The sequence below is a fragment of the Hibiscus syriacus genome, unplaced genomic scaffold (assembly GCF_006381635.1).
Source record: "Hibiscus syriacus cultivar Baekdansim isolate YM2019G1 unplaced genomic scaffold, ASM638163v2 tig00110017_pilon, whole genome shotgun sequence".
NCBI classification, from domain to species: Eukaryota; Viridiplantae; Streptophyta; class Magnoliopsida; order Malvales; family Malvaceae; genus Hibiscus; species Hibiscus syriacus.
This window is the reverse complement of record NW_024062565.1, coordinates 874,517-902,460: the sequence shown is the minus strand read 5'-3', so window position 1 is coordinate 902,460 and position 27,944 is coordinate 874,517. Positions and strand designations below refer to the sequence as shown.

The window sequence follows — 27,944 nt, the reverse complement described above, 5'->3', positions numbered from 1 at the left end:
AAGCAGGAATTAAAGATAATTACAAGAATGCCATCGAGCTCGATTTTCGAAGCTGCCAAATGGTTTGACAATATTCAGACAGGAAACTCAAATTCGTGTCCGAACCAAGTGGTTCGGATCCTTGTTTAGTCAAATGTGGGACCCACAAATGTAGACAAAACTTCACTCTTTATATTGCATATTACGGGTGAAAATGCTTGTCAAGTTGTTCTATTATATGGTTTATATCAATTTGATCCCTTTATTATTAAATTCTACTTCATTTCTTATAGAGACAGATTTAAATTGTTCACCCTATTATTAAATATATCAATTTAATCATTACATTACTAAGATTTATTACCTATTTTGACTCTCGCAATGTAATGGAATTTTCATTTGACCCTTTTATCAATTTCTTTTTATCAATTTGCTCCCTGAACATTCATTATGTTATCACGTTACCCCTTCAACATTTATATTTGGAAAAATTGATGTGGTCTAATGACATTTCATTTAGGGATGATTATGGGGCGTGGTCTAATATTTTTAGGATAATTATGTATTTAGTACATAAACTATCAGTTTTTGTCTGTTTCAGTACCTAAACTTTCAATATTTTTAAAATCATACTTGACATTTAGTTTTTGTTTTATTTTAAGACCCATATTAAAAATTCAACGTTAAATATTTGAAAATTTGAAAGTTTTAGTATTAAAATGAATCAAAACTGATAATTTAGGTACTAAACACATTAAACTTTTAACGACGAGTATTAAAATGAAACAAAAACTAAATTTTAGGTATGAATTTTAAAAAAATTAATAGTTTAGGTACTAAAATAGACCAAAACTGATAGTTTAAAAGTGACACTATTTTTTATTTATAGTTATTACATATAAAAAAATTAATTTTAAAACCATTCTTAAACAGTGAAGTATTAAATATATAAAAAAATGATTTTATTCTGTTCGATTTTACTAATACGAGGAAAAATAAATTTATTTAATAGTGAAAGTACTAAATTTATATAATCCTTATAATAGAGGATGTGATAAACAATTTCACCATAGATTATTGTTTCACCGAAGCTGAGGTTCCGTTTCCGAACCTCTCATACCAGTTCCAAAGCAATTTTCCCGCTCTATTCTCGCTCGATTACTTAGCCCAGTGTAGCGAAAAAGGCAAAGAAAGAGCTTAAATAGCTTCGCTTACACTCTCTTCATCTTCATCTTCTCCTTGTGTTAATGGCGAGGTAAGGTTTAAGAAATTAACGGTAAAACAGTTAAATAATCTCCGATCATGAGATTAAGGTAATCTCTTTTGCTATCGTTGATGGTAGAGTTAACTAATTCTGGGTTCAACTAAACACCCCATTTGAAGTGATGATTTTTGTTGAAAAACTGACTTATTTTCTGGGATTTTCAGGAGCTGGCTTGTTGATAGCAGAGCTATTGCAAAGAAAGTAAGAATGCTTCGTTCTCATCTTCCATTGAGATCACTGATTGTGGGGCAAATCGTGAATGCCCCAACTGCCATTGCCGTATCGACAACAGTGATGTAAGTTCGAATGTCGAATTTTGGGGTTTCTTATGGCTTTGTTACATATTTGTGTTAATGTCGTCGGTCATGTCTTTGGGGTTGTTCTTTTTTTGTTGTTGTAGGTTTTTCCTCGATGGCCTGGTCTTCCGATAGGAGTGAAGTTCGATCCGTCCGATGCGGAGCTTTTAGATCATTTAGCGGCTAAATGCGGCGTCGGAGACTCGAAGGAACACCCGTTTATCGACGAGTTTATCCCGACTCTCGAGGGATGTCAAGGGATTTGCTACACTCATCCTGAAAATCTTCCTGGTAAATGTGTTTGTGGATTCAATATGTCTGTGTATTTGCATAATTGCATTGCTGTCATGTGTTGGATGAATTGAGTTCGCAAATTAGATGCTTGTATTGAAATAGAACTGTTGGTGTTACACATTCGACAAAACCGGAAACTTGCTTCGGGACCGGTATGAGAGGTTCGATAGCAGAGGTTCGATAGCAGTCGAATGTAGGATGAATTCGATTCACCGGATTAGATGATCATATTGAATATAGAATTGTCAGTGTTTTGCATTTGATGTTACTCAAGCAAGTAGCCTACATACTCCTCAATGACATTATTCTTAAGGTGCTGTTCTTGGTTCATCTTGCAAGATTCGGAGTTTACGATGATGGCCAGCTTGTTTTGGATTCAATATTTTTGTTTTTTCACATTGCTGTCGGATTAGAGGGTTATGTTGAAAATAGAATCGTTAGTGTTATGCATTCGATGTAGTGTTATGCATTCGATGTCGTGTTATTCAAAGGTTTTAGGTGACATACTCGATTACATTGAGTTCTCGAGGTGCTATTCATGGTTAATCTTGAGAAATTCGGAGTTTACGATAATAGAAAGTCGATAATGCAAGCTTGATTTGGATTCAACCGGATGATAGTGCATAAGTTTGATTCTCATCACTTCGTCTCGATTTTGTGCAGGTGCAAAGAAGGATGGAAGTAGCACCCACTTCTTCCATCGGACGATTAACGCGTATGCAACTGGTCAGCGAAAGCGCCGGAAAATCCACAATGTAGATAACACGAATGGGGAGCATGTTCGTTGGCATAAGACGGGAAATACCAAACCCGTTATAGAAAACGGAGTCCATAAGGGGTGGAAGAAGTTCATGGTTCTCTATAAAAGTTCGAAGAAAGGGTGCAAACCGAAAAGTTAAATTGGGTAATGCATCAGTATCATCTAGGGGATGAAGAAGATGAGCATGACGGGGAGTATGTGGTTTCAAAGATTTCCTATCAGCAGCAGAAACAAACCGAGAAGAATGACGACAGCCCGATAACTGAAGAACCAGATAACTTGATGATTCGCACCAGTCCAAGGACCCCAAAAACAATCACTCCTAATCCACCTCGGCCATCTAAGTCAATGCTATATGATGACATTGAAGAAAACATGCACCAGGTATTTATCTGTCTTTATCGAACTATCGATGATTTACGGCTTCGATTGCCACATGCACACACGCATACACATATCAATGTGCATTGAAATGAACCTCTCGTTCTCCGCTCGGATGAAACAAATTATCGATATTGAAATGAACCGAATAACAAGGCATGATGAAATGTCAAACTCTTGCATCATAATAGAAATGAACGATCTCATGGAAGTTCATTTTGATGAATTAGGAAGCAAAATTTGGTGTAGAAGGATCTCAACTACCTAAGGATTCTGTTCAATGTGAGGATAATTCGATCTATCCGGCATGGCTGGCTACGGAATCTCAGGCTGCTGAAAATTCTGATTTTGATGGCTTGGATGATTTTCTGCTATGCGATGAGCTTTTGGATTCATCTTTTCTGCTAACGAGCTCGGTAAAGAACCGAGTCTCTAATGCCGATGGTACAAACGAGACGAAAGGAAATAATGATGTAGCCTGCGGACTTTATGAGCTCGAGAACTTGGAGTTCGATACACCGCCTGATGTACCACTAGCTGTAAGCTTCTTTTCCTACATCAATTTGTTTTCCTCCTCGAGATTTCATCCGCAATTATCGATTTTTGCCTGCAGGATCTACAATTCGGCTCTCAGGAAAGCATTCTTTCGTGGTTAGACCGATTATGAAGAACTGATACGATGCAGAATCTGCATCCCCGTCGACAAAAGTCCAAGTTTCGAGCTCGTCTATCGTCTCACCAAAGCTGTTTCCTACGTCGTGCACTTCATAGGGCTAGACAACATTGTTTTGCTTTCGGTAACATAGCGAGTCGTTCATTCTCGGTTTCGATTTCTTCATTCAAGGCTGTTTGACGCTTGTTTCATCCCGCTGCTGCCAGCTCGAAGCTCGTATTATAGGTTTTAACGTACGATCCGTGAAGCGAGAAGTGTCCGGTTCCCGATTAGAGGGATGACGAGCATTGAAGGTCATGTTATGAGGAAAGATCGAAATGCGGCTTCCATGGAATTCTGATCTGTAAGAAACAGAAACATTTGGTGTTGTATGAAATTATTACAATCTCTGCTACATGTAAGAAACACAAACTTTTGCATTAACAGTTGATGTACTGTAAGCTATATTTAACTCCTTTAGTGTGTGTAAGATACTTGGGTTTGTTTTTTTAAAACTCTACTGTCTTCTTTTACTTTCAGACGTGAAATTAATGTTTTTAAGAATAAATTACGCGTTTAGTACTTAAATTATCGTTTTTCGATCTGCCATTAAAAGCAAAGTGGATGAGCTGATGTGGCATAATCCCGGTGGACGGATGACCAACCTGAATGGTGGATCACGAAAGAATGACGAGTTGATCAACATAGTGAAGTTTCAGGCTCATCGGACAGTTGGCGATGGAGTTCAGATGATGAAATCAAATAATTTTTCGTCGATTTGGAGAGATCGACACTTAACGGGAAATAGTATAATTAATGAGTTGTTCAATTGAATTTACGGTATTGTCTTTATTGTACATTTTTAACCATGAAAAGTAAAGATCCACTTTCACAAAAATTATGGTTTTTGAAACCAATGCCAGTGTTATTATTCATTTTCTTTTGGGGTAATTTTGTAATTCCCTTATCTAATCATGATTCACATATTAAATTGGTCCTTAAACTTCTAAAGATTTTAATTTCATCATCAAATTATGACTCCATTCTAAACTAGTCTCTAAAATTTTGAACATTCCAGATTCATATCCAAATAATGACCCTCATTCTGAATTGGTCCCCAAAATTTTGAATGTCCCGATTTATTTCCTGTCCTGAACATTTGAATGATTTTGGGGCCTTCAAAAGTTTAGGGACTAATTCAAAATAAGGATAATAATTTTAGGATGAATTTAGAATGTTTATAAATTTAGAGACTAATTTAGAATGGGACCTATAATTTAGAATGTTCATCAATTTAGTTGAATGACATGTTGTGTAATTAACTCACTTTTATTTGATAAACTCAGTCAAAATTCATAATACCACATAATTATTTAGCATAATACGAACATTAACCCCTATTGTTTTTGGCCCCCAATGTTTCATTTTAGGGCAAAAAATGCCCTAACAAACATAATAATCACTTTACCCTTATTCTTTTTTTATGGAGCATTTTAACTGTCAACGTTTTATTTTAGGTTAAAAAGACCACTATTTTAGAGCATTAATCGTATATTAATTAATAATTTCAATCTATAGATGGTTTTTCCCTCTAAAGAGAAACGTTGGGGTCAAAATGCTATAAAAAAATAGGGGTTGAAATGATCATTTTGGTAAACGTTAGGGGCTATTTTTTGTATTATGCCTAATTTTTTTCATTTCCTTGATTCTGAAATGATCCAGAAGATTGAATGGGATCTCATTCCCACCACCAAAACCAAGTGCAAATTCTTTTATTCAAAAAAGAAAAGATGCCATGGGACCTTGTGATTGGTTGGTTGCAGTTAAAGCACGAGGACGACTCAATCCACAGCCACAAATCCCACCTGTCCACGCATCACTCATTATCGAAAATCCGATCGACATACCGACATCGATCGTAGAAAAACTTATAGACGCGTGTTGAGTTTTACGCTGTGTAAGTGGATAATTTGGAATTACTATCAATGGAAGAACCAAAATCAGTGCAGCAAAATGATACAAATTCAACCAAGTTGATATCAGTGACACTGTAAGATATGAACAAATGAACCAAAAAGAACAAAAGTTCCCATCAAGGAAAAATCTGGGAAATTATCATTCTATATTCATTTATGCAATCCTGGAGAATATGTCATACCATTAGGATGTTGTTAAAGCTTTCGGAAAACCGATAAATCTACCTCTTTCGGATCCAGAAACCGGATATGCGACTTCAATAAGGACATGAAGTTTTTCCCCTTACAATCACAGATTCCATTTGTTCATAGCAGTCCCTTTTCCGGTACCGGAAAAACTTGTAATCGAAGACTTTTATAGCACACTGTTGTTTCTGGACTCAGCCATGTTCTCTCACGCAGTTGCCGGGTAAAAGATACTTGTATTTCTCGGCATTGTTCAACAGGTACGCAGGAAGATGGACCGCTGAATACGAGTGAGAGATAGGTCCCATCTTCCCGATTATATCTTTGAATGTGTATTCTTCGGGAATCATGTCGAACAGGTTAGCCCCTCGGCATATTATGTCCTGAATCCTCTTGGGGTTCAAGAAGTGAGCGAATCTCACTCGATCGGTGTGGCTGTAAGCTTTCATCTTGAATATGAAGTCACTAATATATCGAAAGCAGAAGCTACAATGCCATCCGGCGTCTGCTAAGAGGAGATCAGATTGACGGAAATGAGCGTATCTGGTTTTCCCCTTCTTGTACCTGTGAACCGAGGCTCTCCAGCTATTGTGGTCGATGAGATACTCAAAAGAATACAAATAGTTTCGAAGTTGAAGATGAAGTATGGATGGTATATCATCACACCATCTCAATAGATTAATCGTATGTGCACTCGGGATCTCATCTACATCGGACATTATCAATAAATCATCATCTTCTATACCTGCGAGTCTGAGGAGCTGGTCCAATGCAACTCTCTGATACGCCTCCTCGACAAAAGGATTTTCACCCTTCCTGAATCTCCCACCAATAGTACCATACGTCAAACGAGGCTTGATAAATTTAAATTTCTCTCTGCTGCCAGCAAACCTCAACGGTTTCGGTAGGCCAGTGAACGTCGAGTTGGACTCAAGAAGCACGAATTGCGTAACATACGGATACAATTCATTCCAACGAATCGTGAGTATGTCTATCTCATTGCTGAACAACACCGCATCAAAGACTCGCCGAGGGTAGTCCCGGACTTTCCAACCGTGGAGATGGCAGAGAGTATCCATCGTGACGTTCTCGTGATAATAGTGAGGGAGTTCGTTAAAAGGTTTAGGAGGTGATTCCCATAGTGGTCTCAGGAAATAAGTGATCTTCTGTCCATGCAAATATAGGCCGAAAATCATCGGCGGGACAACAACGAACAGGAAGATGTAAGTCCTTATATCGGACCCCCGCAACATACACCGCAATCTCGATACCGTCACTGCCACCCGGGACGCCTGCGGTGGAGAGATATCCAGGTTTAAGCACAATATTAAAGCATTTTACAATCTTCATCCAATGTGATAAATAAAATACACAAGAAAAGGGCTGGCCGGGCGGTCTGGAAATTTTAAATTCTACAATTCCGTCCTTAAAATTTTATAAATTCACTCCCTCACATAAAATTGAGCTTCGTCTAGCATAAAAATCCATCATTTTCCATTCTCATGTTCATTTTCCAATCCTTACAAATACATTGCCAATCAATAAATTCAAGGAAACAAAATGGGAAAAGCATTAGGCCCCTAGAAGAGATTTTCTCATTTTTCAATGAATCTCAAACAAACCACCAGATAAGCATCATCAAAAACCCAGAAATCAAAACCAAACAGCAAATATTTTCCCCAGAAAATATGATGGGGAAAAAAAGCAATTACCTGTCCACAAACGTTTTCGCAAAGATCATCAGTCTTCTTGAAATTATTGTACCCATCAGACATGACTGGAAAACCCCACGAAGATTATCACTTTCTAATCACTCAACTGTTTTCCCAGGATTCAGATCAAATTGGTCTACATCAAAAGATCAAACATTTGAAGAAGAGAAAATATAGAAAAACGAAAACCCAGAAAATCAAAGGTGTCTCATTTTTCTCTTCCTCTTCTTCTTCTTCGTAACGTCAATTATAGCCGTTTGGTGATTCTTCGCTCTTTCACCAACAGAGAGATGAATTTATTTATAACCCCAAAATACCAAAAATAAATGAATAAATAAAGTATGATTCAAACAACCATATAATATTAGTAAACCTTCGATAATTTTAATTTATAGTATCATCATAATTAGAAGAAAAAAATACTTTTTTAATGTAGGGGTATTTTCTAGTATTTCGTTTTTAAATACAGAAAATAACCTCAGTGACAAAAAATGTCTTACAATATACGATTTTAACCATTTTTTTTGGATTTGCCAAAATGACCAACTAAATCGCAATACGATCGATAATTCGCAACGCGATCGATAATTCGCAACGTGATCTCCGGTATCGCAAATCAGTTTCTAGATTCGCAACGCGAACTTCGACTATCGCATTGAGATTTACAAATTCGTTCGATAGTCTAAGTTCGCGTTACGATAGTCCAAGTTCGCTGCGATAGTCCAAAATCGCAACGACTGGTGGTATTACATTTGTTTCTTAAGAATTTTCTCTAAAAATATAGTATTCGAGCGGACGTGTCGAAGACACGTATTACCACGACCACGACCACACCCGAGACGAGACGGACGGCGGCGGCGGCGGCGCGCGATAGTCCTCCTTGTTCTCTATCACTCAACAAGGAAGTGGGAAAGCCAAGCCTTAAATACCATTCCCAATAGTGTTTCCAATACTATGTGAGATTGAGCATTACCAACACTTGTTTCCAATACTATGTGATTATTCAGGAAACAATTAACAATCATGCACCTTAAAACAACTGAATCAGCAACCAATTGCATTAGTATTATACGATTAAATATGTCATAATTAAAAGTCAATCTACAATCAATCGCGATTATTGCAATTTTAAGCAAAACATTCAAAAAAATTGTATCACTCGCGAGAATAAAAAAAATTGTTATCGTGCAATTACAATCAATTGAAAATAAATTAGAATTGCATGAAAACTAAACGAACCACAAATACGTTTCATACAAATACTAAAGTTATTAATTATAATTCACAAATAATATCACTATTTAAGGCTCAATCCCACATAGTATTGGGAACAAGTTTTGGTAATGCTCAATCTCACATAGTATTGGAAACACTATTTAAGTCGTATCTAGCCGTTGGGGATATTTTGGAGCCGTTTGGGAATGATTTTTCTACTCAAAAAGGCTGCCCAGAATGGGGGGAATCGGTACCCCTTCATAGGGAATCGATACCCCTTCATAATATTCAAATATTATGACCGTTGGGCTGTTGAACAGGGGGGGAATCGGTACCCCCTGGGGGGGAATCGGTACCCCCTGGACATTCTGTTTTTGAGCTTTATACAGGGGGGAATCGGTACCCCCTGGGGGGGGTATCTGTACCCCCTGGGGGGGAATCTGTACCCCTTGGGCAATCTTGAAACCCCTTAAAATATTTTTGGCTCAAATCAGAATTTTAATTGACTTTGAATTATTTTTGAAACCTTTTAAAAAACTTTGAATAAATTCAATTAAGTCCAAAAACATATTGTAAATTTAATTCAAGTCCAAAAACCATTTTGCCTTAAATTGTTATATCAAAACATAGTTCAACACTTTCCCACTTTCTTGTTGAGTGATAGAGAACAAGGGGGACTCTCGCGCGTCGCCGCCGCCGCCGTCCGTCTCGAGTTGGGTCGTGGTCGTGGTCGTGGTAATACGTGTCTTCGACACGTCTGCGCAAATACTATCTTTTTAGAGAAAATTCTTAAGAAACAAATGCAATATTTGGACGCGAACTTGGAATAAATCGCAACGCGAACTTCGACTATCGCAACGAATTTGGAATAAATCGTAACGCGAACTTCGACTATCGCAACGAACTTGGACTATCGCAACACGAATTTGGAATAAATCGCAACGCGAACTTGGACTATCGCAACGAATTTAGAATAAATCGCAACGCGAACTTCGACTATCACAACGAACTTGGAATAAATCGCAACGAACTTGGAATAAATCGCAACGCGAACTTCGACTATCGCAATGAACTTGGAATAAATCGCAACGCGAACTTCGACTATCGCAACGCGAACTTGGACCATCGCAACGAATTTGGAATAAATCGCAACGCGAACTTCAACTATCGCAACGAACTTGGACTATCGCAACACGAATTTGGAATAAATCGCAACGCGAACTTGGACTATCGCAACGAATTTGGAATAAATCGCAACGCGAACTTCGACTATCGCAACGAACTTGGAATAAATCGCAACACGAACTTCGACTATCGCAACGAACTTGGAATAAATCGCAACGCGAACTTCAACAATCGCAACACGAACTTGGACTATCGCAACGAATTTGGAATAAATCGCAACGCGAACTTCGACTATCGCAACGAACTTGGACTATCGCAACGAATTTGGAAAATCGCATTGCGATAGTCGATGTTCGCGTTGCGAATCTGAAAACTGATTTGCGATATCAGAGATCGCGTTGCGAATTATCGATCACATTGCGATTTAGTTGGTCATTTTGGCAAATCCAAAAAAAGTTGGTTAAAATCGTATATTATAAGGCATTTTTGGTCACTGAGGTTATTTTTTCTTTTAAATATAATGGGTCAAAATATAAATTTACATAAAAATAAGGGCAAATTACATATTTAGTACCTAAACTCTCAAAATTTTCAAAACAATATCTAATATTTAGTTTTCATTTTATTTTAGTACCCAATCGTTAAACACTTAACGCTTTTAGTACCTAAACTATCAGTTTTGATTCATTTTAATATTTAAACTTTCAGTTTTCAAAACTTAACGTTAAATTTTGAACGATATATTAAAATGAAACAAAAATTAAAGTTTTTGACTGCATATACTAAAATGAAAAAAAAAAACTAATGTTTGGGTATGATTTTGATAAAAATGAAAGTTTAGATACTAAAATCAATCAAAATTGATAGTTTAGGTATTAACGCGTAATTTACCCTAAAATAATTGTCTAATTAACTTAGATTTTAAAAGTTCATGTTATGGGAAGGAAATTTAAGTTTTTTTTAATATATTTTTTAATTAATTAAAATTTGTTTTTATAAAAATATATAATTTAAATTTAGAAAACAAAGTAACATTTTTCTAAGTAAAAGAATAAAATGATTTATTATTATTATTATTATACATTCATAAGATAGCGTTGCTGAAAATTACAAAAGTATAGGGGTGGATATGTAATTTCAAGTTTGTAATTTATTTCGTGGAAGACATGTGCTGATCTGTCAACATAGGCAGTTGCCAATTAAAACTTGTTAAAAAGAAGTCCTCTCCCAGATTTCTTTCCCAAAATGTCCTTAGAAAAATGGGAAAACCACTTTTGTTTGTTGAGAATATTTTATATTTGGCTTAAGGGGTATTTTTTTTATATTCAATTTATTCATTTCTTTTATTAATATGAATAAGTATAAGGTAGTATCTATTCAAAGATAATTCTCAAACATTTAACATTGAACATCCTCACACCCTGACATTCTTAGTACTTAAACTCGGGACCTCAAATAATAATTAAAATTTCTTTACCAGCGAGATTGTTTGATTCGTTGATGTTTCGGGTTCAAACACCAATAATACTATGCACTAACTAGCCAGTATAGAATTAGATTGACACCCCAAAACTTTTTAAAAAGAAAAATTCCTATATAAATTATATATAAAAAATTAAAGAAATGTCACCCCTTTAAAAAATCCATTTTCATATTTGGATTCAGACCGCCTCAGATCTGTGGGTTTAAAAAATTGAGACACATATCCAGATCCAACGGATCTCACGGATCCGGGTCTAAAACGGGTATGTTAAAAAATAATCATTCGACCTATTTTTTAACCTAATGAAACTATCATTGACTAATTTCACATCATATCTCCAATGGAAAAAATAAAAATTTCAATACAACTAATAACATAATAAAAAAACGATAAACTAAAGTCTCAAAAAAACTACACACAAATTACAAAAATATCTTTTGAATAACACAAACATTAAAAAATGTATATCATGAAACATTTTATTATCTAATGCAAGTTTAAATCCTAAAAAAACTTAACCTTATAAGAACTCAAGTGTCTCTCTCTATAAATATATATATATATTTTTTAAAAACTATTATATATATATATATATTAAAATTAAAGGTGAACTTTTCTATAAACGGATAAACGAGTCTATACTTGGTATTTTAGTGTTAAATCTAGACTCGGATTCGTACTTTAATAAGAGGATTCATACCCTATAAAATGGATTTGGATCTACAGTTAGGGTCGGGTCGAAGATCCATTGCCATCCCTAATTGACACCCTTTAAAAAATTGATCATACATTTTAAAATATATTCAACAATAAAAAATTTAATAGGTAGGTAAATGAATCGAATGTTCAGCGAACTATTTGTGAATTATTCGACAGGAAGTTCATTTATGTTCGTTTATTTATTAAATGAACGAACATGAACAAGATTTTATGTTCATTTAATTAAATGAACAGACATGTCATTTATTTACATTCGTGAACATTCAATAATCCGTTCATTTATGTTCGTTCGATTATATTCAATACAATTCCCAGACCCTTTTGAAATATTAATACATAATAAATTTTAAACTTAAATCTGTTAATATTTTAAATTCTAATTAATTATAAACTCAAATAGAAAGTTCTCAAATCATTTAAAGAAAATATAAATCCTAAAATTATTTGAAAAGAAAAAAAAACTATTCTCAAATATAATCTCAATTAATTTTATGTTCGTCCGTTTATGTTTATTTACGTTTCTTTGTGTTCGTTTATGTTCGTTCGTGTGTGTTCGTTTATCATTTTAACGAGTGAACACGAACAAACTACATTTCTTAATTAATGAATAAGAAATTTCGTTCATTTAGTTATTCATGTCGGTTCATATGTTCGATTAAAGTTAAACGAACAACAAGAACATACACTCATTCGTGTTCATTCGATTCGTTAATAGGAATAAAATTTAATGCTCAATTTCTCGATCATTTTTTTTCATATAATTTCTAAATTTGACACCTCAAAATAAATCTTATAGCTCCGCCCCTGATATCAGAAGTGTGAGCGTTCAATATCAAATGATAAAGATTTATCTACGAATATGTAGTTACCCAGATTAATAAAAGAAAATATTCATGATGTCCCTCCATTAAAAAAAGGCATAATAATTAAATTAATTTTCTCTATTTGTACAAATAATTATTTTATCATTTATTTTTTGGGAGTATTTTAGATCTCAACGTCTCAATCTTGCGGTTATAAGTTAAAATGTATTTTTAAAAATTAAAAAAAAAGTATATTTTAACATTTTTCAAAATAAAATTAAAGTTGCAAAACAATCATCGGAGTACTAATATGTTTCAGATTTTCTATTTCCGTTAAAAAAAAATAATGGTTGTCTAAAATAATAAAATTGTGTTTTAATGATGTTTAGTAAGTACCGACACCGTTATTGCTTTCGAGCTCTGGTTCGACAACATTATATTACAAATACTGACTAGATGACATAATGTAAACAGAAATTAGATTTATAAAATACGGCTCAAACGATTTTGAGATTCGATATTATAATATTTCAGTCAACATGTTAACATTCAATTCGGACAATTATCAACTTTTTTAACGAAAAAATATAAAATTAAAACATATGAATAGTTGAATAATAATGAGACTTAACAAAAGTACCTTATAATCGAAAAATTATTTAACCACAGACTTATCAAAATAATATTTTATAGTTGAAAATCGTTTGTGTGCTTTACCTTAAATATTAATATTTACATATTTATTTCATCTAATATTATTATCTTCTCAATTATTGTGACAGTCGAAGTAAGTGAATTGAAAGTTTCATCAGTGCAACCACTGATTCTCAATTTAAAAGAAAGAGTTAATTACATCACATTCCTCCAAGTATGATTCTCATTTCAAATTGATCCCTAAACTTTTAAATATTTCAATTTCATCCCTAAACTATGACTATCATTTCAAATTAATCCTCAAAACCTTTAAACATTTTGATTTCAACCCCAAATTATGACCTTTATTCTGAATTAACCCCCCAAACTTTCTGAACATTCCAATTTAAACTCAAACTATATATACACTAATCATATTCCTTATTAATCACATTCCTTATTAATAAAATTGTTAGGCCAATTATATTATTATATGTTTAAAAAAAACAAAATTTTAGTTAAACTATGGTTGAAACTAATTACATATTTAGATAAAATTGGGGATGAAATTTGAATATTCAAAAGTTTAAGTATCAATTCAAAAAAGGGTTATAAGTTGGGGAAATATGATGCAATTAACTCTAATAGAAATTACTAAATGGATCGTTTTAGGTGGCGTGAAGAACAAACAAGGGTTCATTTATGCAAACCCATCGACTGCAAGAACCAACATTCTTCAATGCATCAATACGCATGTTTTAAAGAACGACCGTGGATTATAACCGGTAGCCGGATATCATGCTCGGTCTTTCGACAACGTTTGGATCCATATCTTACAGTGCAAATGAGTCGGGATAGAATGTAAAGGAGGCGCGTGGCGGCCAAACGAGTTCCGGGTTCAGTACAAGGAAAAGACATAGTTCTATACATCGAGTGTTCTTACCGAGTTCGACAACACCTTCATGGTGATATTCATCAAAGCGATGCGATGTAGAAATAAACCGGAAAGGATCGAATAAAGACAATAGATTGTTTCCATTTTGTACTAACCACAACAACCACCACTTTGAGCAACGGCTCTGTCTCTTGAACCAGATGGACCTTGTGCCTGCCCGTAGCCGAGCTTGATGCCAGATGACTGCATTAGTTTCCAAGAGCAAAACAAAAGGATTAGGTAAGACATACTTCATGAAAAGCGGAGTTGGTTCGCATCGGATTTAAACAAGTTATGGCTCGATTATTACCTCATTGGAAGCATCGAAGACTCCTTCCAGGATGTTCTTTAGAATCTTGGCAGCGGTCTTTACGAAGGCCTACAAGTTAAGTCCATATTTAAGTTAAAGATGTTCATTAAAAACACATAAATATTACGTTACAAATCCTTACCTCCTCGACGTTTTGCGCCGTTCTCGCGGATGCTTCCAAGAACAAAAGCCCGTTTTCCTTTGCAAACTGTTCGCCCTCTTCTTTGCTAACAGCTCTCCGGTGAGAAAGATCGGACTTGTTTCCTATCAGCATGATTGTCATGTTGGGATTCGCATGCTGACGCGCATCTTCCAACCAGCTTGCCAAATGATTAAATGTCTCTCTCCTGATCAAGTGAATTGAAAGAACGAATTTATGCGTAAAAGCCGTAATAAAAGAATAGAACAACCGGTCTCGGCTTTTTAACGAAGAGAATGAGAAAGTAGAAGTAAGAGTGATCTTTCACCTCGGACCAAGATACTTCGCGAAAAATAAAAAGTCGGAGCAACATATCGTTATTTAAACAATCTTGCAATCACAGCTGAAGATACAATTCTACGGCTAAAGATGTTTTTGTCTCGGACCTGGTTATATCGTAGACAAGTAGAGCTCCAGCCGCTCCTCTATAGTAAGATCTGGTGATGGACCTGAAGGATTCTTGCCCGGCCTGAAATATAAGCAAAACAAAAGCTTCGGTTTAAATCGTAAGCAATAATATAGAAAAATATGACCAGACAACCAACAATGTAACCATAACCGAGGCGAAATAAGCCATCAAATGCATTAAATAAGCAACGCTACCGTTGGTTTTACGACCAATGCAATCTATATCACAAATTTCTGGAAGGACTGACTAACACTTCTCCTTACAAGATTACTAAGACTCATCCTCTATTCACTCTCACAAATCCGAGAAATCTCGAACTTTAAACCAACCTCATACCAATCAAAACAAAACAAATATGGCTCGTATTTCCCTCAAAGTGAACTACAATTCACAAGCTCCCAAATATGAACTCTTGTGCATCCAACAAAATACCTATAATTGAACTGTAATACGTCGCTTAAATTGAATTATTAGTTTCTGGGACAAGCCAATAGTGAAAATTTTCCGACCAAGATTATATCGTTCTTTCATAAAAGAAGTAAGAAATCCTCTAAAACAGCCGAAAAACTACCAAACGCAGTCTACAAAACCGATATCCGAGACAAAGATTCATTCAAGAACTAACTTATACTTTTCCTTAAAAGGATTACAAAGTTCAAAAGCTTTCACTTATCCTATGATCACTCACAAATCCGACAATTCTCGAACCATACTCCATTCGAATAAAACACGAAACAACTGTTCGTTTTTTCTTTATACAACGAATTTCAATCCGCGAGCACCTAAATATGAGCTCTTATAACCCAACAGCCAAAACTTCGTTACCGTAACATCATAAACCCTATAAATCGATAATTTAAACATAAAAACGAAATCCTATATCCAAATTATGTTATAGTCGTACGCAAAAGCAAAATAAGAAATTATTTGAATGTCATCAACATATTCGAATGAAACCCTAAACCATAAATATTAAACCCTAAACACTAAAAAGGACATGGCATCAATACAGCCCTGAGGAAGAAATTATCCAAATTTCAAAACGTTTGTTCGAGGAACAGAAACCCTAATCTTCCCAAGTCCTAAATGAAGTAATTGAAGCCCAAAAGCTAAAAGAAATCAAATTTTGAAGACCCTTTCAGCAAATAACAAAACAAAGTGCACCGACAAAGAAGGTTCATACAGTATCCCAGATTTGAAGCTTGATGGGTAGGCCATCAATGGTCACCATCCTAGCACCGAATTCGACACCGATGGTTAAATCATGAACCGGTTGGAATCTCTTGTCGGTAAACTGCAAGAGCAAACATGATTTTCCCACGCCTGTAAAAAATCGATTAAAACCCATAGAAAAACTTTGAACAATTTGTTTTCAAAAAGGGATTTACAGAAAGCTTCTAGAGAGAGAGTATACCAGTGTCGCCGATGATGATGTACTTGAAAAGATAATCGTAAGACATGGTTTTTTTCTTCACTACGTCGTCGTTTCTAGAGCTTCTTTGGTTTCAATGGATAAAAGGTTCCGAGTTTGCGGGAAGAAGAAGAAGAGAGAGAGAGATAAACGGAGACGTTAGATTTTCCGAGAAGTTATCTGTTTTGTCCTAAGCCTTTACTTACGTTTGAAGGTTTTGGTTTGGTAGGGAGGGGTTGTGAAATTACACATATAGTATTAAAATATTAGTTTTAGCCCGTTTTAGTATCTAAATTTTTAAATTTTTTAAAATTATACATAAAATTTAGTTTTTATTTCATTTTAATATCTCGCTGTTAAAAAGTTTAGTTTACGTTTCATTTTAGTATCTTTGTCAAAATTTAACGTTAAATTTTAAATAAATTGAAAGTTTGGGTACTAAAACAAACTAAAACTAACAGTTTAGGTATTAAACGCATTAAGTTTTTAACGGTACTAAAATGAAATAAAAATTAAATATTAGGTATGATTTAGAAAAAAATTGAAAATTTAGATACTAAAATATATCAAAACTGATAGTATAGATACTAAATGCAAAATTTACCCGAATTAGGGGATTTTTGAGCCTTGTCTTTAATTGTAGGGTTAACTATATGCTTAGTAACCAAGTATCAACTTTATTCTGTTTTAGTCACTCAACTATTCTTTTTAAAATATCCTACATAATGTTTAATTTTGATTTCATTTTGGTCATCCTCTGTTAAAAATTTAACGATGATGCTGACGTGTCATCATAAAGCAATACCACATCATCATCGAAAAAATATTGCCAGCAGTTCTATTAGTAATATTTTAAAGGCGAGTGACCAATATAAAATTAAAATGTAACGTTAGACGTGATTATGAAAAAAATAATAGTTGATGACCAATATGGAATAAAAGTAATAATTGGAATATTAAATGTGTAGTATACCCTTAATTATAATAATAATGTGAGTAAATTACATTCGTGACCTCTTAACTCTAAAGAGATTTTTAATTTCATCATTCAAATCATTTAATTATTTTAATAATATCAATCAAGTCACCTATCAATAACACTAGACGAACGAATTGAAATTATAATTAACAAAATTAGTATAATTACATATTTAGTCATTATTGTTTATATGTTACCTCCTCTGATAAATGTTTAAGTAATAGAGATCGATTATATAATTATACTAATTTTATCAAAATGTTGTTATTTAAATAGTTTAATTTTATCAAAATATTTAGTCATTATTATTTAGTCAATTCATCTGTCAAAATGTTAACGAAAGATAGTTTAATTGTTATCATTTAAATAATTAAATATTTAATTGATAATATTAAAAATCAATAATTATATTAAAATCTCTCATAATTAAGTGATTATGGACGTAATTTACTCGAATATTTTCAGCTTGAATTGCTCCATTATCACCATCATTAGTCATGTTTGATTTTTCACTATGATACACATGTAAAGATGATATGCGCCAATTGTAAGTAGTGGTTCAATCGAGTCGATTAAAAAAATTTCGAGTTATTCAAGTTGGCAATTCCTATTTTATAACTCGAAGTTGACTTAAAAAAATTTCAAGTTGAGACGAGTCGAACTTTTGAGTTTCTGTTTAAATTTAATTGTAAATATTTATAATATTATGATATTATTTTATTCGAATTTAAATGGTCTTTTTATAACCATATATAATACATATATATTTCTTCACATGTGACATACATGCATCATACAGAGTCGAGAGATTCGACTCAAACTCAAAAATTAATTAAATTAAAATTAATTAATATATTATTTTAATTGTAAAAATAGGATCAATTATCGGTTAATCACCAACTAACTATAATTTTCCTCCCAAATTAAAAGAGGTCGTAACTTAAATATTACCATAAACACTTATTCTTATCGGGGTATATGATATTATGGACCAGCAAATTTGACTCGGAAAATCGATTTTTTCGACTCAATTTGACTTGAAAAAGCTCGACTCGAATTGATTTCGAGTTATAATTTCATAAACTTGACTCGACTCCAAAAAATTTTAAGTTTAAATCGAGTTGTAAAATATAACTCAAAATTTTTAATAATTAATATATTATTTTCATGTTTGAGTCAAATTTTGGGTTGAATCACTCAACTTTGTATGGTATATTTAAATCACATATAAAAAAATAATATGAAAAATATATATATTATATAAAAATACAAAATATCATTTAAATTTAAATCAAATAATATAATAATAGTATAAATATTTACGATTAAATTTAAATCTATATCTAACTAACCTACAACAATGTGTCATATCATTTTATATATGTATCCATTTTTTCTAGTGATTTTGCTTATTTTTATAAAAACTAAAAGGATTAAAATATAATAGTACTGAAATTTTAAAATAACGGATAAATTATGTATTTAGTACCTAAAATATCAGTTATGATATATTTTAGTACCTAAATTTTTAATTGTTTTAAAATCATACTTAATGTTGAGTTTTCATTTCATTTTAGTATTTTTCCGTTAAAAACTTAATATTTTTAATACTTAAACTATCAATTTTGATACGTTTTAATATCTAAACTTTCATTTTCATTATTTATTTGTAGATCGGAAACGCAGGAATTTTGAGATCTGATAATAATGTTAGAAGAGCAAGGCACTCCACCGACACTTTATGGCGGGGAGTTCTACCCAATTAATAATGTTATACGATCAAGGGTAAACTACATTAGATGCCACCAAACTTTAGGAGTTATATCATTTATACCATTGAACTTTCAATTTTGCCAATTATAGTACTAAACATTGATTTTCGTTTCAATTATACAACTAGACCATTAAACCATTAACAATCATATCAAAACGATGTCATTTTTGTGAGGTGTCTACATCGACAACCGTCATCTATGTCATCGTATTGTTAACAATTTAACAGTTCAGTAGTACAATTGAAACAAAAATAAAAGTTCAGTATTATAATTGGTAAGATTGAAAGTTCAATGGTATAAACGATATAGTACTTAAAGTTTGGTGATATTTGATGTAATTTACCCTAAAATCAAACGCAGAGTTTGTCTTTCATTTGTATTAAAAGAATTATTTAATTTTAATTCTGTTGCTATTATAGAAACGTGATATGTAAAATGATGTAAGACAAATATATTTATATATTATATATAGTATTCCTTGATTTAAATATTTATATCATTCGATAATTTAAAACATTATATTAAATATATATAGCTATTTAAATAATAAAATTACACAAATAATATGTCTGAAAAAAATAATTACTCAATATAAGGGATTGAAAAAACACATAAATCACTCGACGATTTTGAGTAGATATATGAATTATCGGATGATTTTGAGAAGACACGTGGACCGTCTGGTGGGTACATGTATGCCCATAATCCAACAAAGTTACATGTAGTCATTATGTCACCCAGAATTTACCTAATCATCCGTACATCTTCACGAAGATGTCTAATCTTCCATACATCTCATACATTTTTACCTTATATAAACATTGATTTATATATAAAAAAATCAATGCTAAAATTAGTCTTCAACGTTGGGATGGTAAAAAATTTAAACTCGATGGGTAAAATCGAAAATTGAATTAAACAGGGACGGAAAAAAATCGTTTATGCTAAACGGGGATGGGGACGGGGACGGGGACGGAGAAAAACCATTTATCTTAAACGGAGACGGGGACGGGTTTAATAATCTCCGTCCCGATTTCTCGATTACCCGGCCCGATATTCGGTCCGATAAATATTAAAAATAATGATTATATATATATAATATTAATAAATTTAATTTAAATTAAAAAATATATATAATATTTATATATTTAATTTATATATATTTACCCGGCCCGATATCCGTTTTCCTGCGGTTTTCCCCGATTATCCGATGAGAATCCCCGTTTAAATCCTCACGGATTTTTAAGCAGGGATGAGTACGAGTTTTTTAAACGGGGACGGGGACGGGGGGACCAATACCCTGCCCGAACCCGACCCATTGTCATCCCTACTTCAACGTAAATAATTATTTATTTTTAAAATTATTTTAATTAGAATAGTCTTTTAGATGAAAATTATTAATTGGCAATTTTATAGAGGCTAAAGTTGTAGAGGAAAATAGGTAAACTAAGCGTTTAGCATCTAAATTATTAGTTTTTGTTTGTTTTAGTGTCTAAACTTTTAATTTTTTTAAAATTATACATAAAGTTCAATTTTTGTTTTGTTTTAATACCCGCCGTTAAAAGATTTAGTTTTTGTTTTATTTTTACATCCCGTTTAAAATTTAACGTTATATTTAAAAAAAATAAAAATTTAAATATTAAAACAGACTAAAATTAATAATTTAAATACTGCACGATGTCGATGAGATATTAAAATAAAATAAAAAATAAAAATTTATATACTAAAACGACCGGTAGAAGAATTGAATGTTGACAAAGTCCAATTTGGAGGGTTGTGCAAGTGTTCAGCCTGCATATCACCAAAAAAGTGTTGATAGAAAAGGTCTTATTGGGACCCCCCCCCCAACTATGCACTTTCCCGTGCTCCTCTTTGTTGATTGGCCCTTAGATCTTCACTATTGACTTCAACCTCCTTTCCCTATCAACTCACCCCAACACGCCCTTATTGCTAGGGTTGGACATGGGCATCTATTTATTGAGGGGAAGACTGTCTTAAATTTTTTAATTTTTTATATATTTTATATATTTGTTTTTTTAAATTTTATAAATTTTTCATCTATTAATTTTTTTTTATAAATTTGCTCCTCATACATAAATTTATGTATTTGCCTTAGACATACTAGACAAATATGTAGCTTATTTTATAGTATTGAGTTTTTATTTTAAAAATTTAGATTCGAGTCGGATTAAATTAAGTTTTTCTACAATAAAGTTTGATTGGATTCGAGTTCATGTTTAGGGTGAAATTCTCGACCTGATCCAAGATAATAATATAATTGCGTCTTATATATTTTATATAGTTGCAATAATATCCGTCTCTTTATGTTTTTTGTCAACTAAGTCCCTATTTTAGTGAATAAAATAATATATATTGTATATACCTGGGTGGGTGTCGGGTCTAAGTGTGTATTTTATCTCAAAATTCAGTTCAAGTTTTGAGTTAGATAAATCCCTCTTTAAATCCGATGAAAAACATTGGTTAAAGGGACACATTCAATCTATTTACTGAGTTGGATGTCTACATTGATTTTTTTTCAAGGGACCTTTGATGTTTTTTTCCTTTAATTTTTAAAAAACAATCGAATAAAAATCTAATTTTTTAATATATTTAAATAAAGAAATAATATTTCAAAATTATTGAATAATTATTAGCTATCCGAACGAATCTTAAAATGTTAAACTCTTTTTTTAAGTAGATTCAAAATGATTAAACACTTATTCAACTATTTTAAAATATTATATTTTTGTTTAAATAAATTTAAGTGTAAAGTAATCTCCCGACTATATAATACTATTTTATTAAGACACTCGACTATTAAAAGTTATAAAATGATCATTTAACTATAGACTGTTGTTTTGTTAAATCAACCGACTATTAAAAATTACAAAATAATCATTAAATTATTCATTATGTTATAAATCCAGCTTTTATGTTTAAAATTTGGCGATCGTCTAAGCTGGATGTTAACATGATGACTGAGATATGATAGTCGTTTGAGATTATGAGATCATATTTTATCATATCACAGTCATCAGATTAATGTTTGACTTATAATACCGTTAATTTTTTAATATAAAAAGATAAATTTAAAACATAATGAACAATTAGGTCAACGTTTTATAACTTATAATAGGTGACCATTTGGAGCTTGGTTTTTGTTTCAGTACCATACACTCATCCAAGGATAAGAATTTTTTGGTTTTTGATTTTGACTTTTGAAGTAGACACCAAAGCTTTGATCATACACTTATGAAGAAATAAATTAGGAAAATAAGAATATTGAATAATATTTTAGGAAATAAACCAGAACAGGATTTAATTAAATTGACCCCATTAGTAATATTTTATCAAAATTAATTATAACAATTAATGTTGTATTAAAATCGTGTAATTTTCAAAAACTTTTGACATATTAAATTCATCAATCAACTTTAACAGTAAATATATATATTATTATCTTTAAAGATCTTATATTATTATATAGGGTGGGTATACATTATCTATTAAGCAAATATTTTTTTTAAACCCTACAGTAATCTAATAAAATTATCCATTAAGCAAAAATCAAAGATTTCCAAGTTTTGGACCAATTGTTATGCCCCTAAAGTACCCCAACCCTATCTAGAGGAACGAAATCCAGATAACAACACAATCTACTTCTCCACCCAATCATCTTCTTCCACGTGAAAATAAAGTGCCACCCCAATCAGCTGATCCCCATCCCCCACTGTAATTTTCCGACATTAAAGCCCTTTGCTTTCATTACAGTATCCCGGTGTCTTTTCCTTCTTCATAGATCCCTTCTTTCTAATTATTTTCTCGGCATCCAAACACAAATATGTGCAACAACAACAACAGTGTTAGACGGAGCAAAAGAAAACCCAAAGGTCGTAGTTTTTCTTTGGAACATTCTCGTAAGACCCGAAGTAAAACGAGGAGACCGAAGTACCTCAGCCTTCATCGCCTCGAAGAAAACCTGCCTCCGATGTCGTCGGTAGCCGCCGGGGACAACTGCGAAGACGAAGGAAGCAAAGAGATTACCGACAAGCAGCTTAATCTCTTCCCGCTTCACCCCGAGAATTTGGTCGAAGACAGGGACGACGCGCAGTACGATAATGTTTCCATGCTCTTCGACACGACGGAGGAAGAAGGCGGTAACGCCGTCACGCTCAACGGTCTCTTGGACAGCGAGGGAAGCGATAATTACAAGAATCGAACGGCGGCGACGGCGGCGGTAACGTCGGAAGAGGGCCCCTTGTCGCCTTCTTTGACGACGTACGGGTGTTATGATGATCGTACGAGTTTTTCGCTTGTACGGACGGCCATGAAAGGGAAGAAGGTGAGGGACGAGAGTGAGGAGAGATGGGTGGTTTATTCCGATGTGGTGGAGAAGAAGGAGATGGAAGAGGTGAGTAGCGGCGGAGACGGCGGTGCATGGTGGAGTAGGAGGAAGACGAAGAAGCTGTTGGCTTTGAAGCTTGATTACGAGGAGATCATGAATGCTTGGTCTGATAAGGGTACCCTTTACATTGAAGGGGAGTCCCCTCAGACTGTTCCTCACTTGCATGCAAATGTAAGATCTTTGCCCCTAATCAATATTTTTTTTTTCCTTATGACCCTGGTTAATACCTAAGAATTTGTTTTAATTTGTCAATTTTAATTCATTTTAGTACTTAATTTTTTATAATTTAATTAGATATTAAATGAAACAAAAAATAAATTTTATATATATTTTTGAAAAAAATAAAAATTTAGATACTAAAATGAATCAAATTTGATATTTTAAGTACTAAACACATAATTTATCATTTTTTTAATAATATAGAATAATTACAAAATATTATCTGTTCATAAAGAATTTAACAATTAACAATTAATAACTTGTACACACTATAGTAAAAATAATATTTTTCTTAATTATTAAGATCACTTGATAATTTTATTTTCTGAACTTTCACTTATTGATAAAAAATATATATTTAAACATATAATCTACTTTTTCATATTATGTGTAATAATGATAATATTAATCGAATTAAATTTAATTAACTATGATTTAAAGATTTAAAATTAATTTTTATTACTTTGAAGAAAAAATAATTAATACTTTTATTATTGAGAAATCATATAGAATAAAATTTTATAGTATTCGATTCAAATTAACTTATCTGATGGCCATGATTAAATAAAAAAATGTGTGAAAAAGCTCAATGTGATGAAAAGTATGCTTTACACTTTTTGCTTTATTATGGGGCCCAGTGGACCTTTTTAAGCCAGCTTCAATTTTGGTCCGTCCTAACACCATTGGTTGATATTAAATGTATTATATTACATAGTTTTTAGTTACCATATCACTAAACAATAAGTTGTTCATGACATTTACCCTTTACGGCATATCAAGCCTATGGGAATATACTAGTGAATGTGACTTTCGATATGTGTTCGACTCGAATATGAAATCGGATACCCGTGATCGTGGCAGGTTCTATCCGGCGGTTCGGGGAGTGCTTCGAACGTGTGGAAGGTGCCGGAAATGGCGGGTGGTTCGAAGATCAAGGAAGAAGAAGACGGAAAGGAGCGTTGGAAAAAGGGGCATAGAGAAGCGAGTGTTTTGAGATACAAAGAGAAGAGGCGAAATAGGCTTTTCGCCAAGCGGATTCGGTATGAAGTCCGAAAACTCAATGCCGAAAAGCGCCCTAGGTTGAAGGTATGTTCCGATGTTCGAATTCGAAGTTTAAGCGAGTGTTTGAACTTCGAATTCGATTATTCGAATGGGTATTCGTATTTAATCGATACTAACAATTTTTTATCCTTTTTTTTTGTAGGGACGGTTTGTGAAGAGAGATTGAGTTTGAAGAGATGAAATCGGCTATTTGAAATAATGGTGGGATGGAAAATACTCTTTATTATATTATAATGTCAGTGAGGTATAGTTTATATCTGATACTTGTAAATATGAAGGGTACTGTCATTTGGAGCCCGCCAGCTAACTTTGTTTCCCTAATTTTACTTTGGTAAATGATTTAAGGGTAAATCACATGTTTAGTGCTTCAATAATCAGTTTTAATACCTAATTTTTTTTCAAACCGCACTTAAAGTTTAGTTTTTGTTTCATTTTAATACCCTGTTCAAAATTTAAAGATAAGTTTTAAAAAATTGAAAATTTAGGTACTAAACTGAATTAAGATTGATAGTTTAGGTACTAAACGTGTTAAATTTTTAACGGCGGGTACTAAAGTGAAATGAAAATTAAATGTTAGGTATGATTTAAAAAAAAATTAAAGTTTAGATGTTAAAATAGATTAAAATTGATAATTTATATACTAAATATGTAATTTACTTTAAATTAAATACTGTTTATGTGAAATCTCGAAACGTCATTCTATTTAGGATAAATTACGTGTTTAGTATTTAAACTCTCAATTTTGATATATTTTAGTACCTAAATATTTAATAGTTTTTTAAAAATATATCTAAAGTTTAGTTTTTGATTCGGATGGAGAAAGCCGATGGCGATATGAGGCGGGTCGTCGAACAAGTTAGACGGAATGCTGACATTGTTTTATGATCCAGAAGAAGGAAGTATTGATGTCGAAATGTGCCTTTTCCCAGAGACATTGAAAGCCATTGCAAATGATGAAGAATTCATGGATACTGTGACCAATTAACCAACTGTTGTTGTAAGGTAACAAATGTTTACATCTTGTGATGCTTTGAAAATGAAAATAAAGGTCTTCTTGTTTCCTGGAAGTTCCGGTTCACCTATAAATACTCGGTATCATTTTATAAATTTTGATAGTCAGAGACTTAATAAAACAACGTCCTATAGTCAGAAGATCATTTTGTAACTTCAAATAGTTGGAAAATTTAACAAAATAACACCTAAAAATCAGGGACCATTTATATATTTTATCCATTTATTAAATGCTCTTAATAAATTCATACATATAATTCATATAAAAAATTTATAATATTAATATATGTGTCCTAATCAGGGACCATGGGCTTAAAGAGAACATTGAAGGTTTATCGAGGCCATGCTTAGAGATTGTCACAATATTATAATTTGATATGTTTTGATCTGATCTGGTCTAATTAGATCGATTTTTAAAAAAAAAAAATTTGGGTCGGATCAGATCGGGTAGAAGATATGTTCGGGTAAGGTCCAATTCAACTTCAGGATGAAAAACATCAAACTTGACCTGATCCGAAAAATAATATAAAGTTACCTTATTAGGGATAAATACAATAATAAGCCTCTGTATATTATTTTCTCAATCAAATCCATATTTTTATTGAAAAATAATATTTTTTATAAATATATTTATTTCAGGTCGGGTTTCATTTTAAAAAATTAAAATGAGTTTGGGTTGGGTGAAGTCAACCCTAGTCTCGAGTCGGACCGAGTTTTGGATTGAGGTTAAATATTTTCGGATCGGGTCGAATTGATAAAAACCTAACCTAACCGGACCATGCCCATCCTAGGCCCATGATGTATGTTTACGTAATTAGCTTATCCATAAACTTCTCGAACTTGCATCAGATAATTCAAGAAAAAAGCAAGAGATCCAGACACTACCATTGACAATTACAAGGAATGCTCAAGTTCTAATTAACAACAGAACATAGTAGAAACATACTTGATGTTCCAAGAAAGTTCAAGACAAACCTTATATATATATATATATATATGATCATCCCATTTCTCATAGCTATATCCTCCATTTCATAAATTAAAACAAGAGCGAAAAACAATGGCTCTCATGTCTCAATTGTTTGGTGATGAAATCTATGACCCTTTCCTTTCGATGGTCAACAGATGTCCTGTCCTGAACACCCCGACGGACTGGAAAGAAACCCCGGAAGCCCACGTGATCATGTCGGATCTTCCGGGTCTCAAGAAAGACGAAGTGAATGTCGAGGTCGATGATGAGAGGGTGCTTAAGATATATGGAGAAAGGAAAGAGGAAAAAGACGATGCGAATGATAAGTGGCATAGAATGGAACGTTGTCGAGGCAAGTTCCGTCGGAGTTTCGAGTTGCCGGAGAACGCGAAGACCGACGGAGTTAAGGCGTCGATGGAGAATGGGGTGCTGGTTGTGACTGTGCCGAAGCAAGAAGTGAAGAAGCCGGCGAAGAAAATGGTTCCGATCGAGGGTTGAGTGATATTTCATGTTATGTTTCATGTAATCTATGTGGTTAATTGCTTGCAAAATTATAAAATAAAGTTTATCGATTTCTATGGAAGTGCATGCCTTGTTATTACCCATTATATTATACAGTGATATTTTGTTGAGTTTTCTAACGATTAAAATTTATAAAATAATTATTTGATTATCGGACGTTATCTTATTGAGTCTCTTTATTATTAAAAGTTATGTTTCATATTCGTTCTTTTTTTGTTAAAAAATCAACGATAGTTTAAGTTGGACGTTAAGTTGTTGA

General features: G+C 32.9%; 4 protein-coding genes and 1 pseudogene across 5 annotated transcripts; 3 read left to right on the top strand and 2 right to left on the bottom strand.

Annotated features, from left to right (window-relative positions):
• The first annotated feature begins 1,226 nt into the window (after positions 1–1,226).
• On the top strand, positions 1,227–4,003 carry LOC120212963 (annotated as a pseudogene).
• A 1,732-nt stretch (positions 4,004–5,735) lies between these two features.
• On the bottom strand, positions 5,736–7,701 carry LOC120212886. Of its 2 annotated transcripts, none has more exons than XM_039211076.1 (2): positions 7,501–7,701; positions 5,736–7,083 (listed from the first exon to the last, which is right to left on the bottom strand). In XM_039211076.1, exons 1-2 carry the CDS (start codon positions 7,561–7,563, stop codon positions 5,983–5,985), a joined length of 1,164 nt encoding a protein of 387 aa, XP_039067007.1. In that variant the 5' UTR covers positions 7,564–7,701; the 3' UTR covers positions 5,736–5,982. The 2 variants fall into 2 exon arrangements, with proteins under 2 accessions (XP_039067007.1, XP_039067008.1); XM_039211077.1 differs by having other exon boundaries at positions 5,736–7,080.
• Positions 7,702–14,308: 6,607 nt separating this feature from the next.
• On the bottom strand, positions 14,309–16,963 carry LOC120212885 (ras-related protein RABB1b-like). Its single transcript, XM_039211075.1, has 6 exons — positions 16,746–16,963; positions 16,515–16,654; positions 15,309–15,391; positions 14,866–15,070; positions 14,724–14,792; positions 14,309–14,617 (listed from the first exon to the last, which is right to left on the bottom strand). Exons 1-6 carry the CDS (start codon positions 16,789–16,791, stop codon positions 14,525–14,527), a joined length of 636 nt encoding a protein of 211 aa, XP_039067006.1. The 5' UTR covers positions 16,792–16,963; the 3' UTR covers positions 14,309–14,524.
• A 6,311-nt stretch (positions 16,964–23,274) lies between these two features.
• On the top strand, positions 23,275–25,526 carry LOC120212884 (zinc finger protein CONSTANS-LIKE 6-like). Its single transcript, XM_039211073.1, has 3 exons — positions 23,275–24,072; positions 24,982–25,206; positions 25,325–25,526. The coding sequence occupies exons 1-3, from the start codon at positions 23,338–23,340 to the stop codon at positions 25,346–25,348; spliced, it is 984 nt and encodes a 327-aa protein (XP_039067004.1). The 5' UTR covers positions 23,275–23,337; the 3' UTR covers positions 25,349–25,526.
• A 1,701-nt stretch (positions 25,527–27,227) lies between these two features.
• LOC120212810 (class I heat shock protein-like) lies at positions 27,228–27,661 on the top strand. The gene has a single exon (XM_039210990.1). The coding sequence runs from the start codon at positions 27,254–27,256 to the stop codon at positions 27,659–27,661; it is 408 nt and encodes a 135-aa protein (XP_039066921.1). The 5' UTR covers positions 27,228–27,253.
• Positions 27,662–27,944: the final 283 nt, after the last annotated feature.

Coding starts and splice junctions, on each gene's coding strand:
- LOC120212885 (XM_039211075.1), bottom strand. CDS start 16,791: ATGTCTTACGATTATCTTTTCAAGTACATCATCATCGGCGACACTG. Junction 16,655..16,745: donor CATCATCATCGGCGACACTG/GTATACTCTCTC, acceptor GATTTTTTACAG/GCGTGGGAAAATCATGTTTG. Junction 15,392..16,514: donor AGCTTCAAATCTGGGATACT/GTATGAACCTTC, acceptor CTTATATTTCAG/GCCGGGCAAGAATCCTTCAG.
- LOC120212884 (XM_039211073.1), top strand. CDS start 23,338: ATGTGCAACAACAACAACAGTGTTAGACGGAGCAAAAGAAAACCCAAA. Junction 24,073..24,981: donor TTCCTCACTTGCATGCAAAT/GTAAGATCTTTG, acceptor TGATCGTGGCAG/GTTCTATCCGGCGGTTCGGG. Junction 25,207..25,324: donor AAAAGCGCCCTAGGTTGAAG/GTATGTTCCGAT, acceptor TTTTTTTTGTAG/GGACGGTTTGTGAAGAGAGA.
- LOC120212886 (XM_039211076.1), bottom strand. CDS start 7,563: ATGTCTGATGGGTACAATAATTTCAAGAAGACTGATGATCTTTGCGAA. Junction 7,084..7,500: donor GCGAAAACGTTTGTGGACAG/GTAATTGCTTTT, acceptor ATCTCTCCACCG/CAGGCGTCCCGGGTGGCAGT.
- LOC120212810 (XM_039210990.1), top strand. CDS start 27,254: ATGGCTCTCATGTCTCAATTGTTTGGTGATGAAATCTATGACCCTTTC.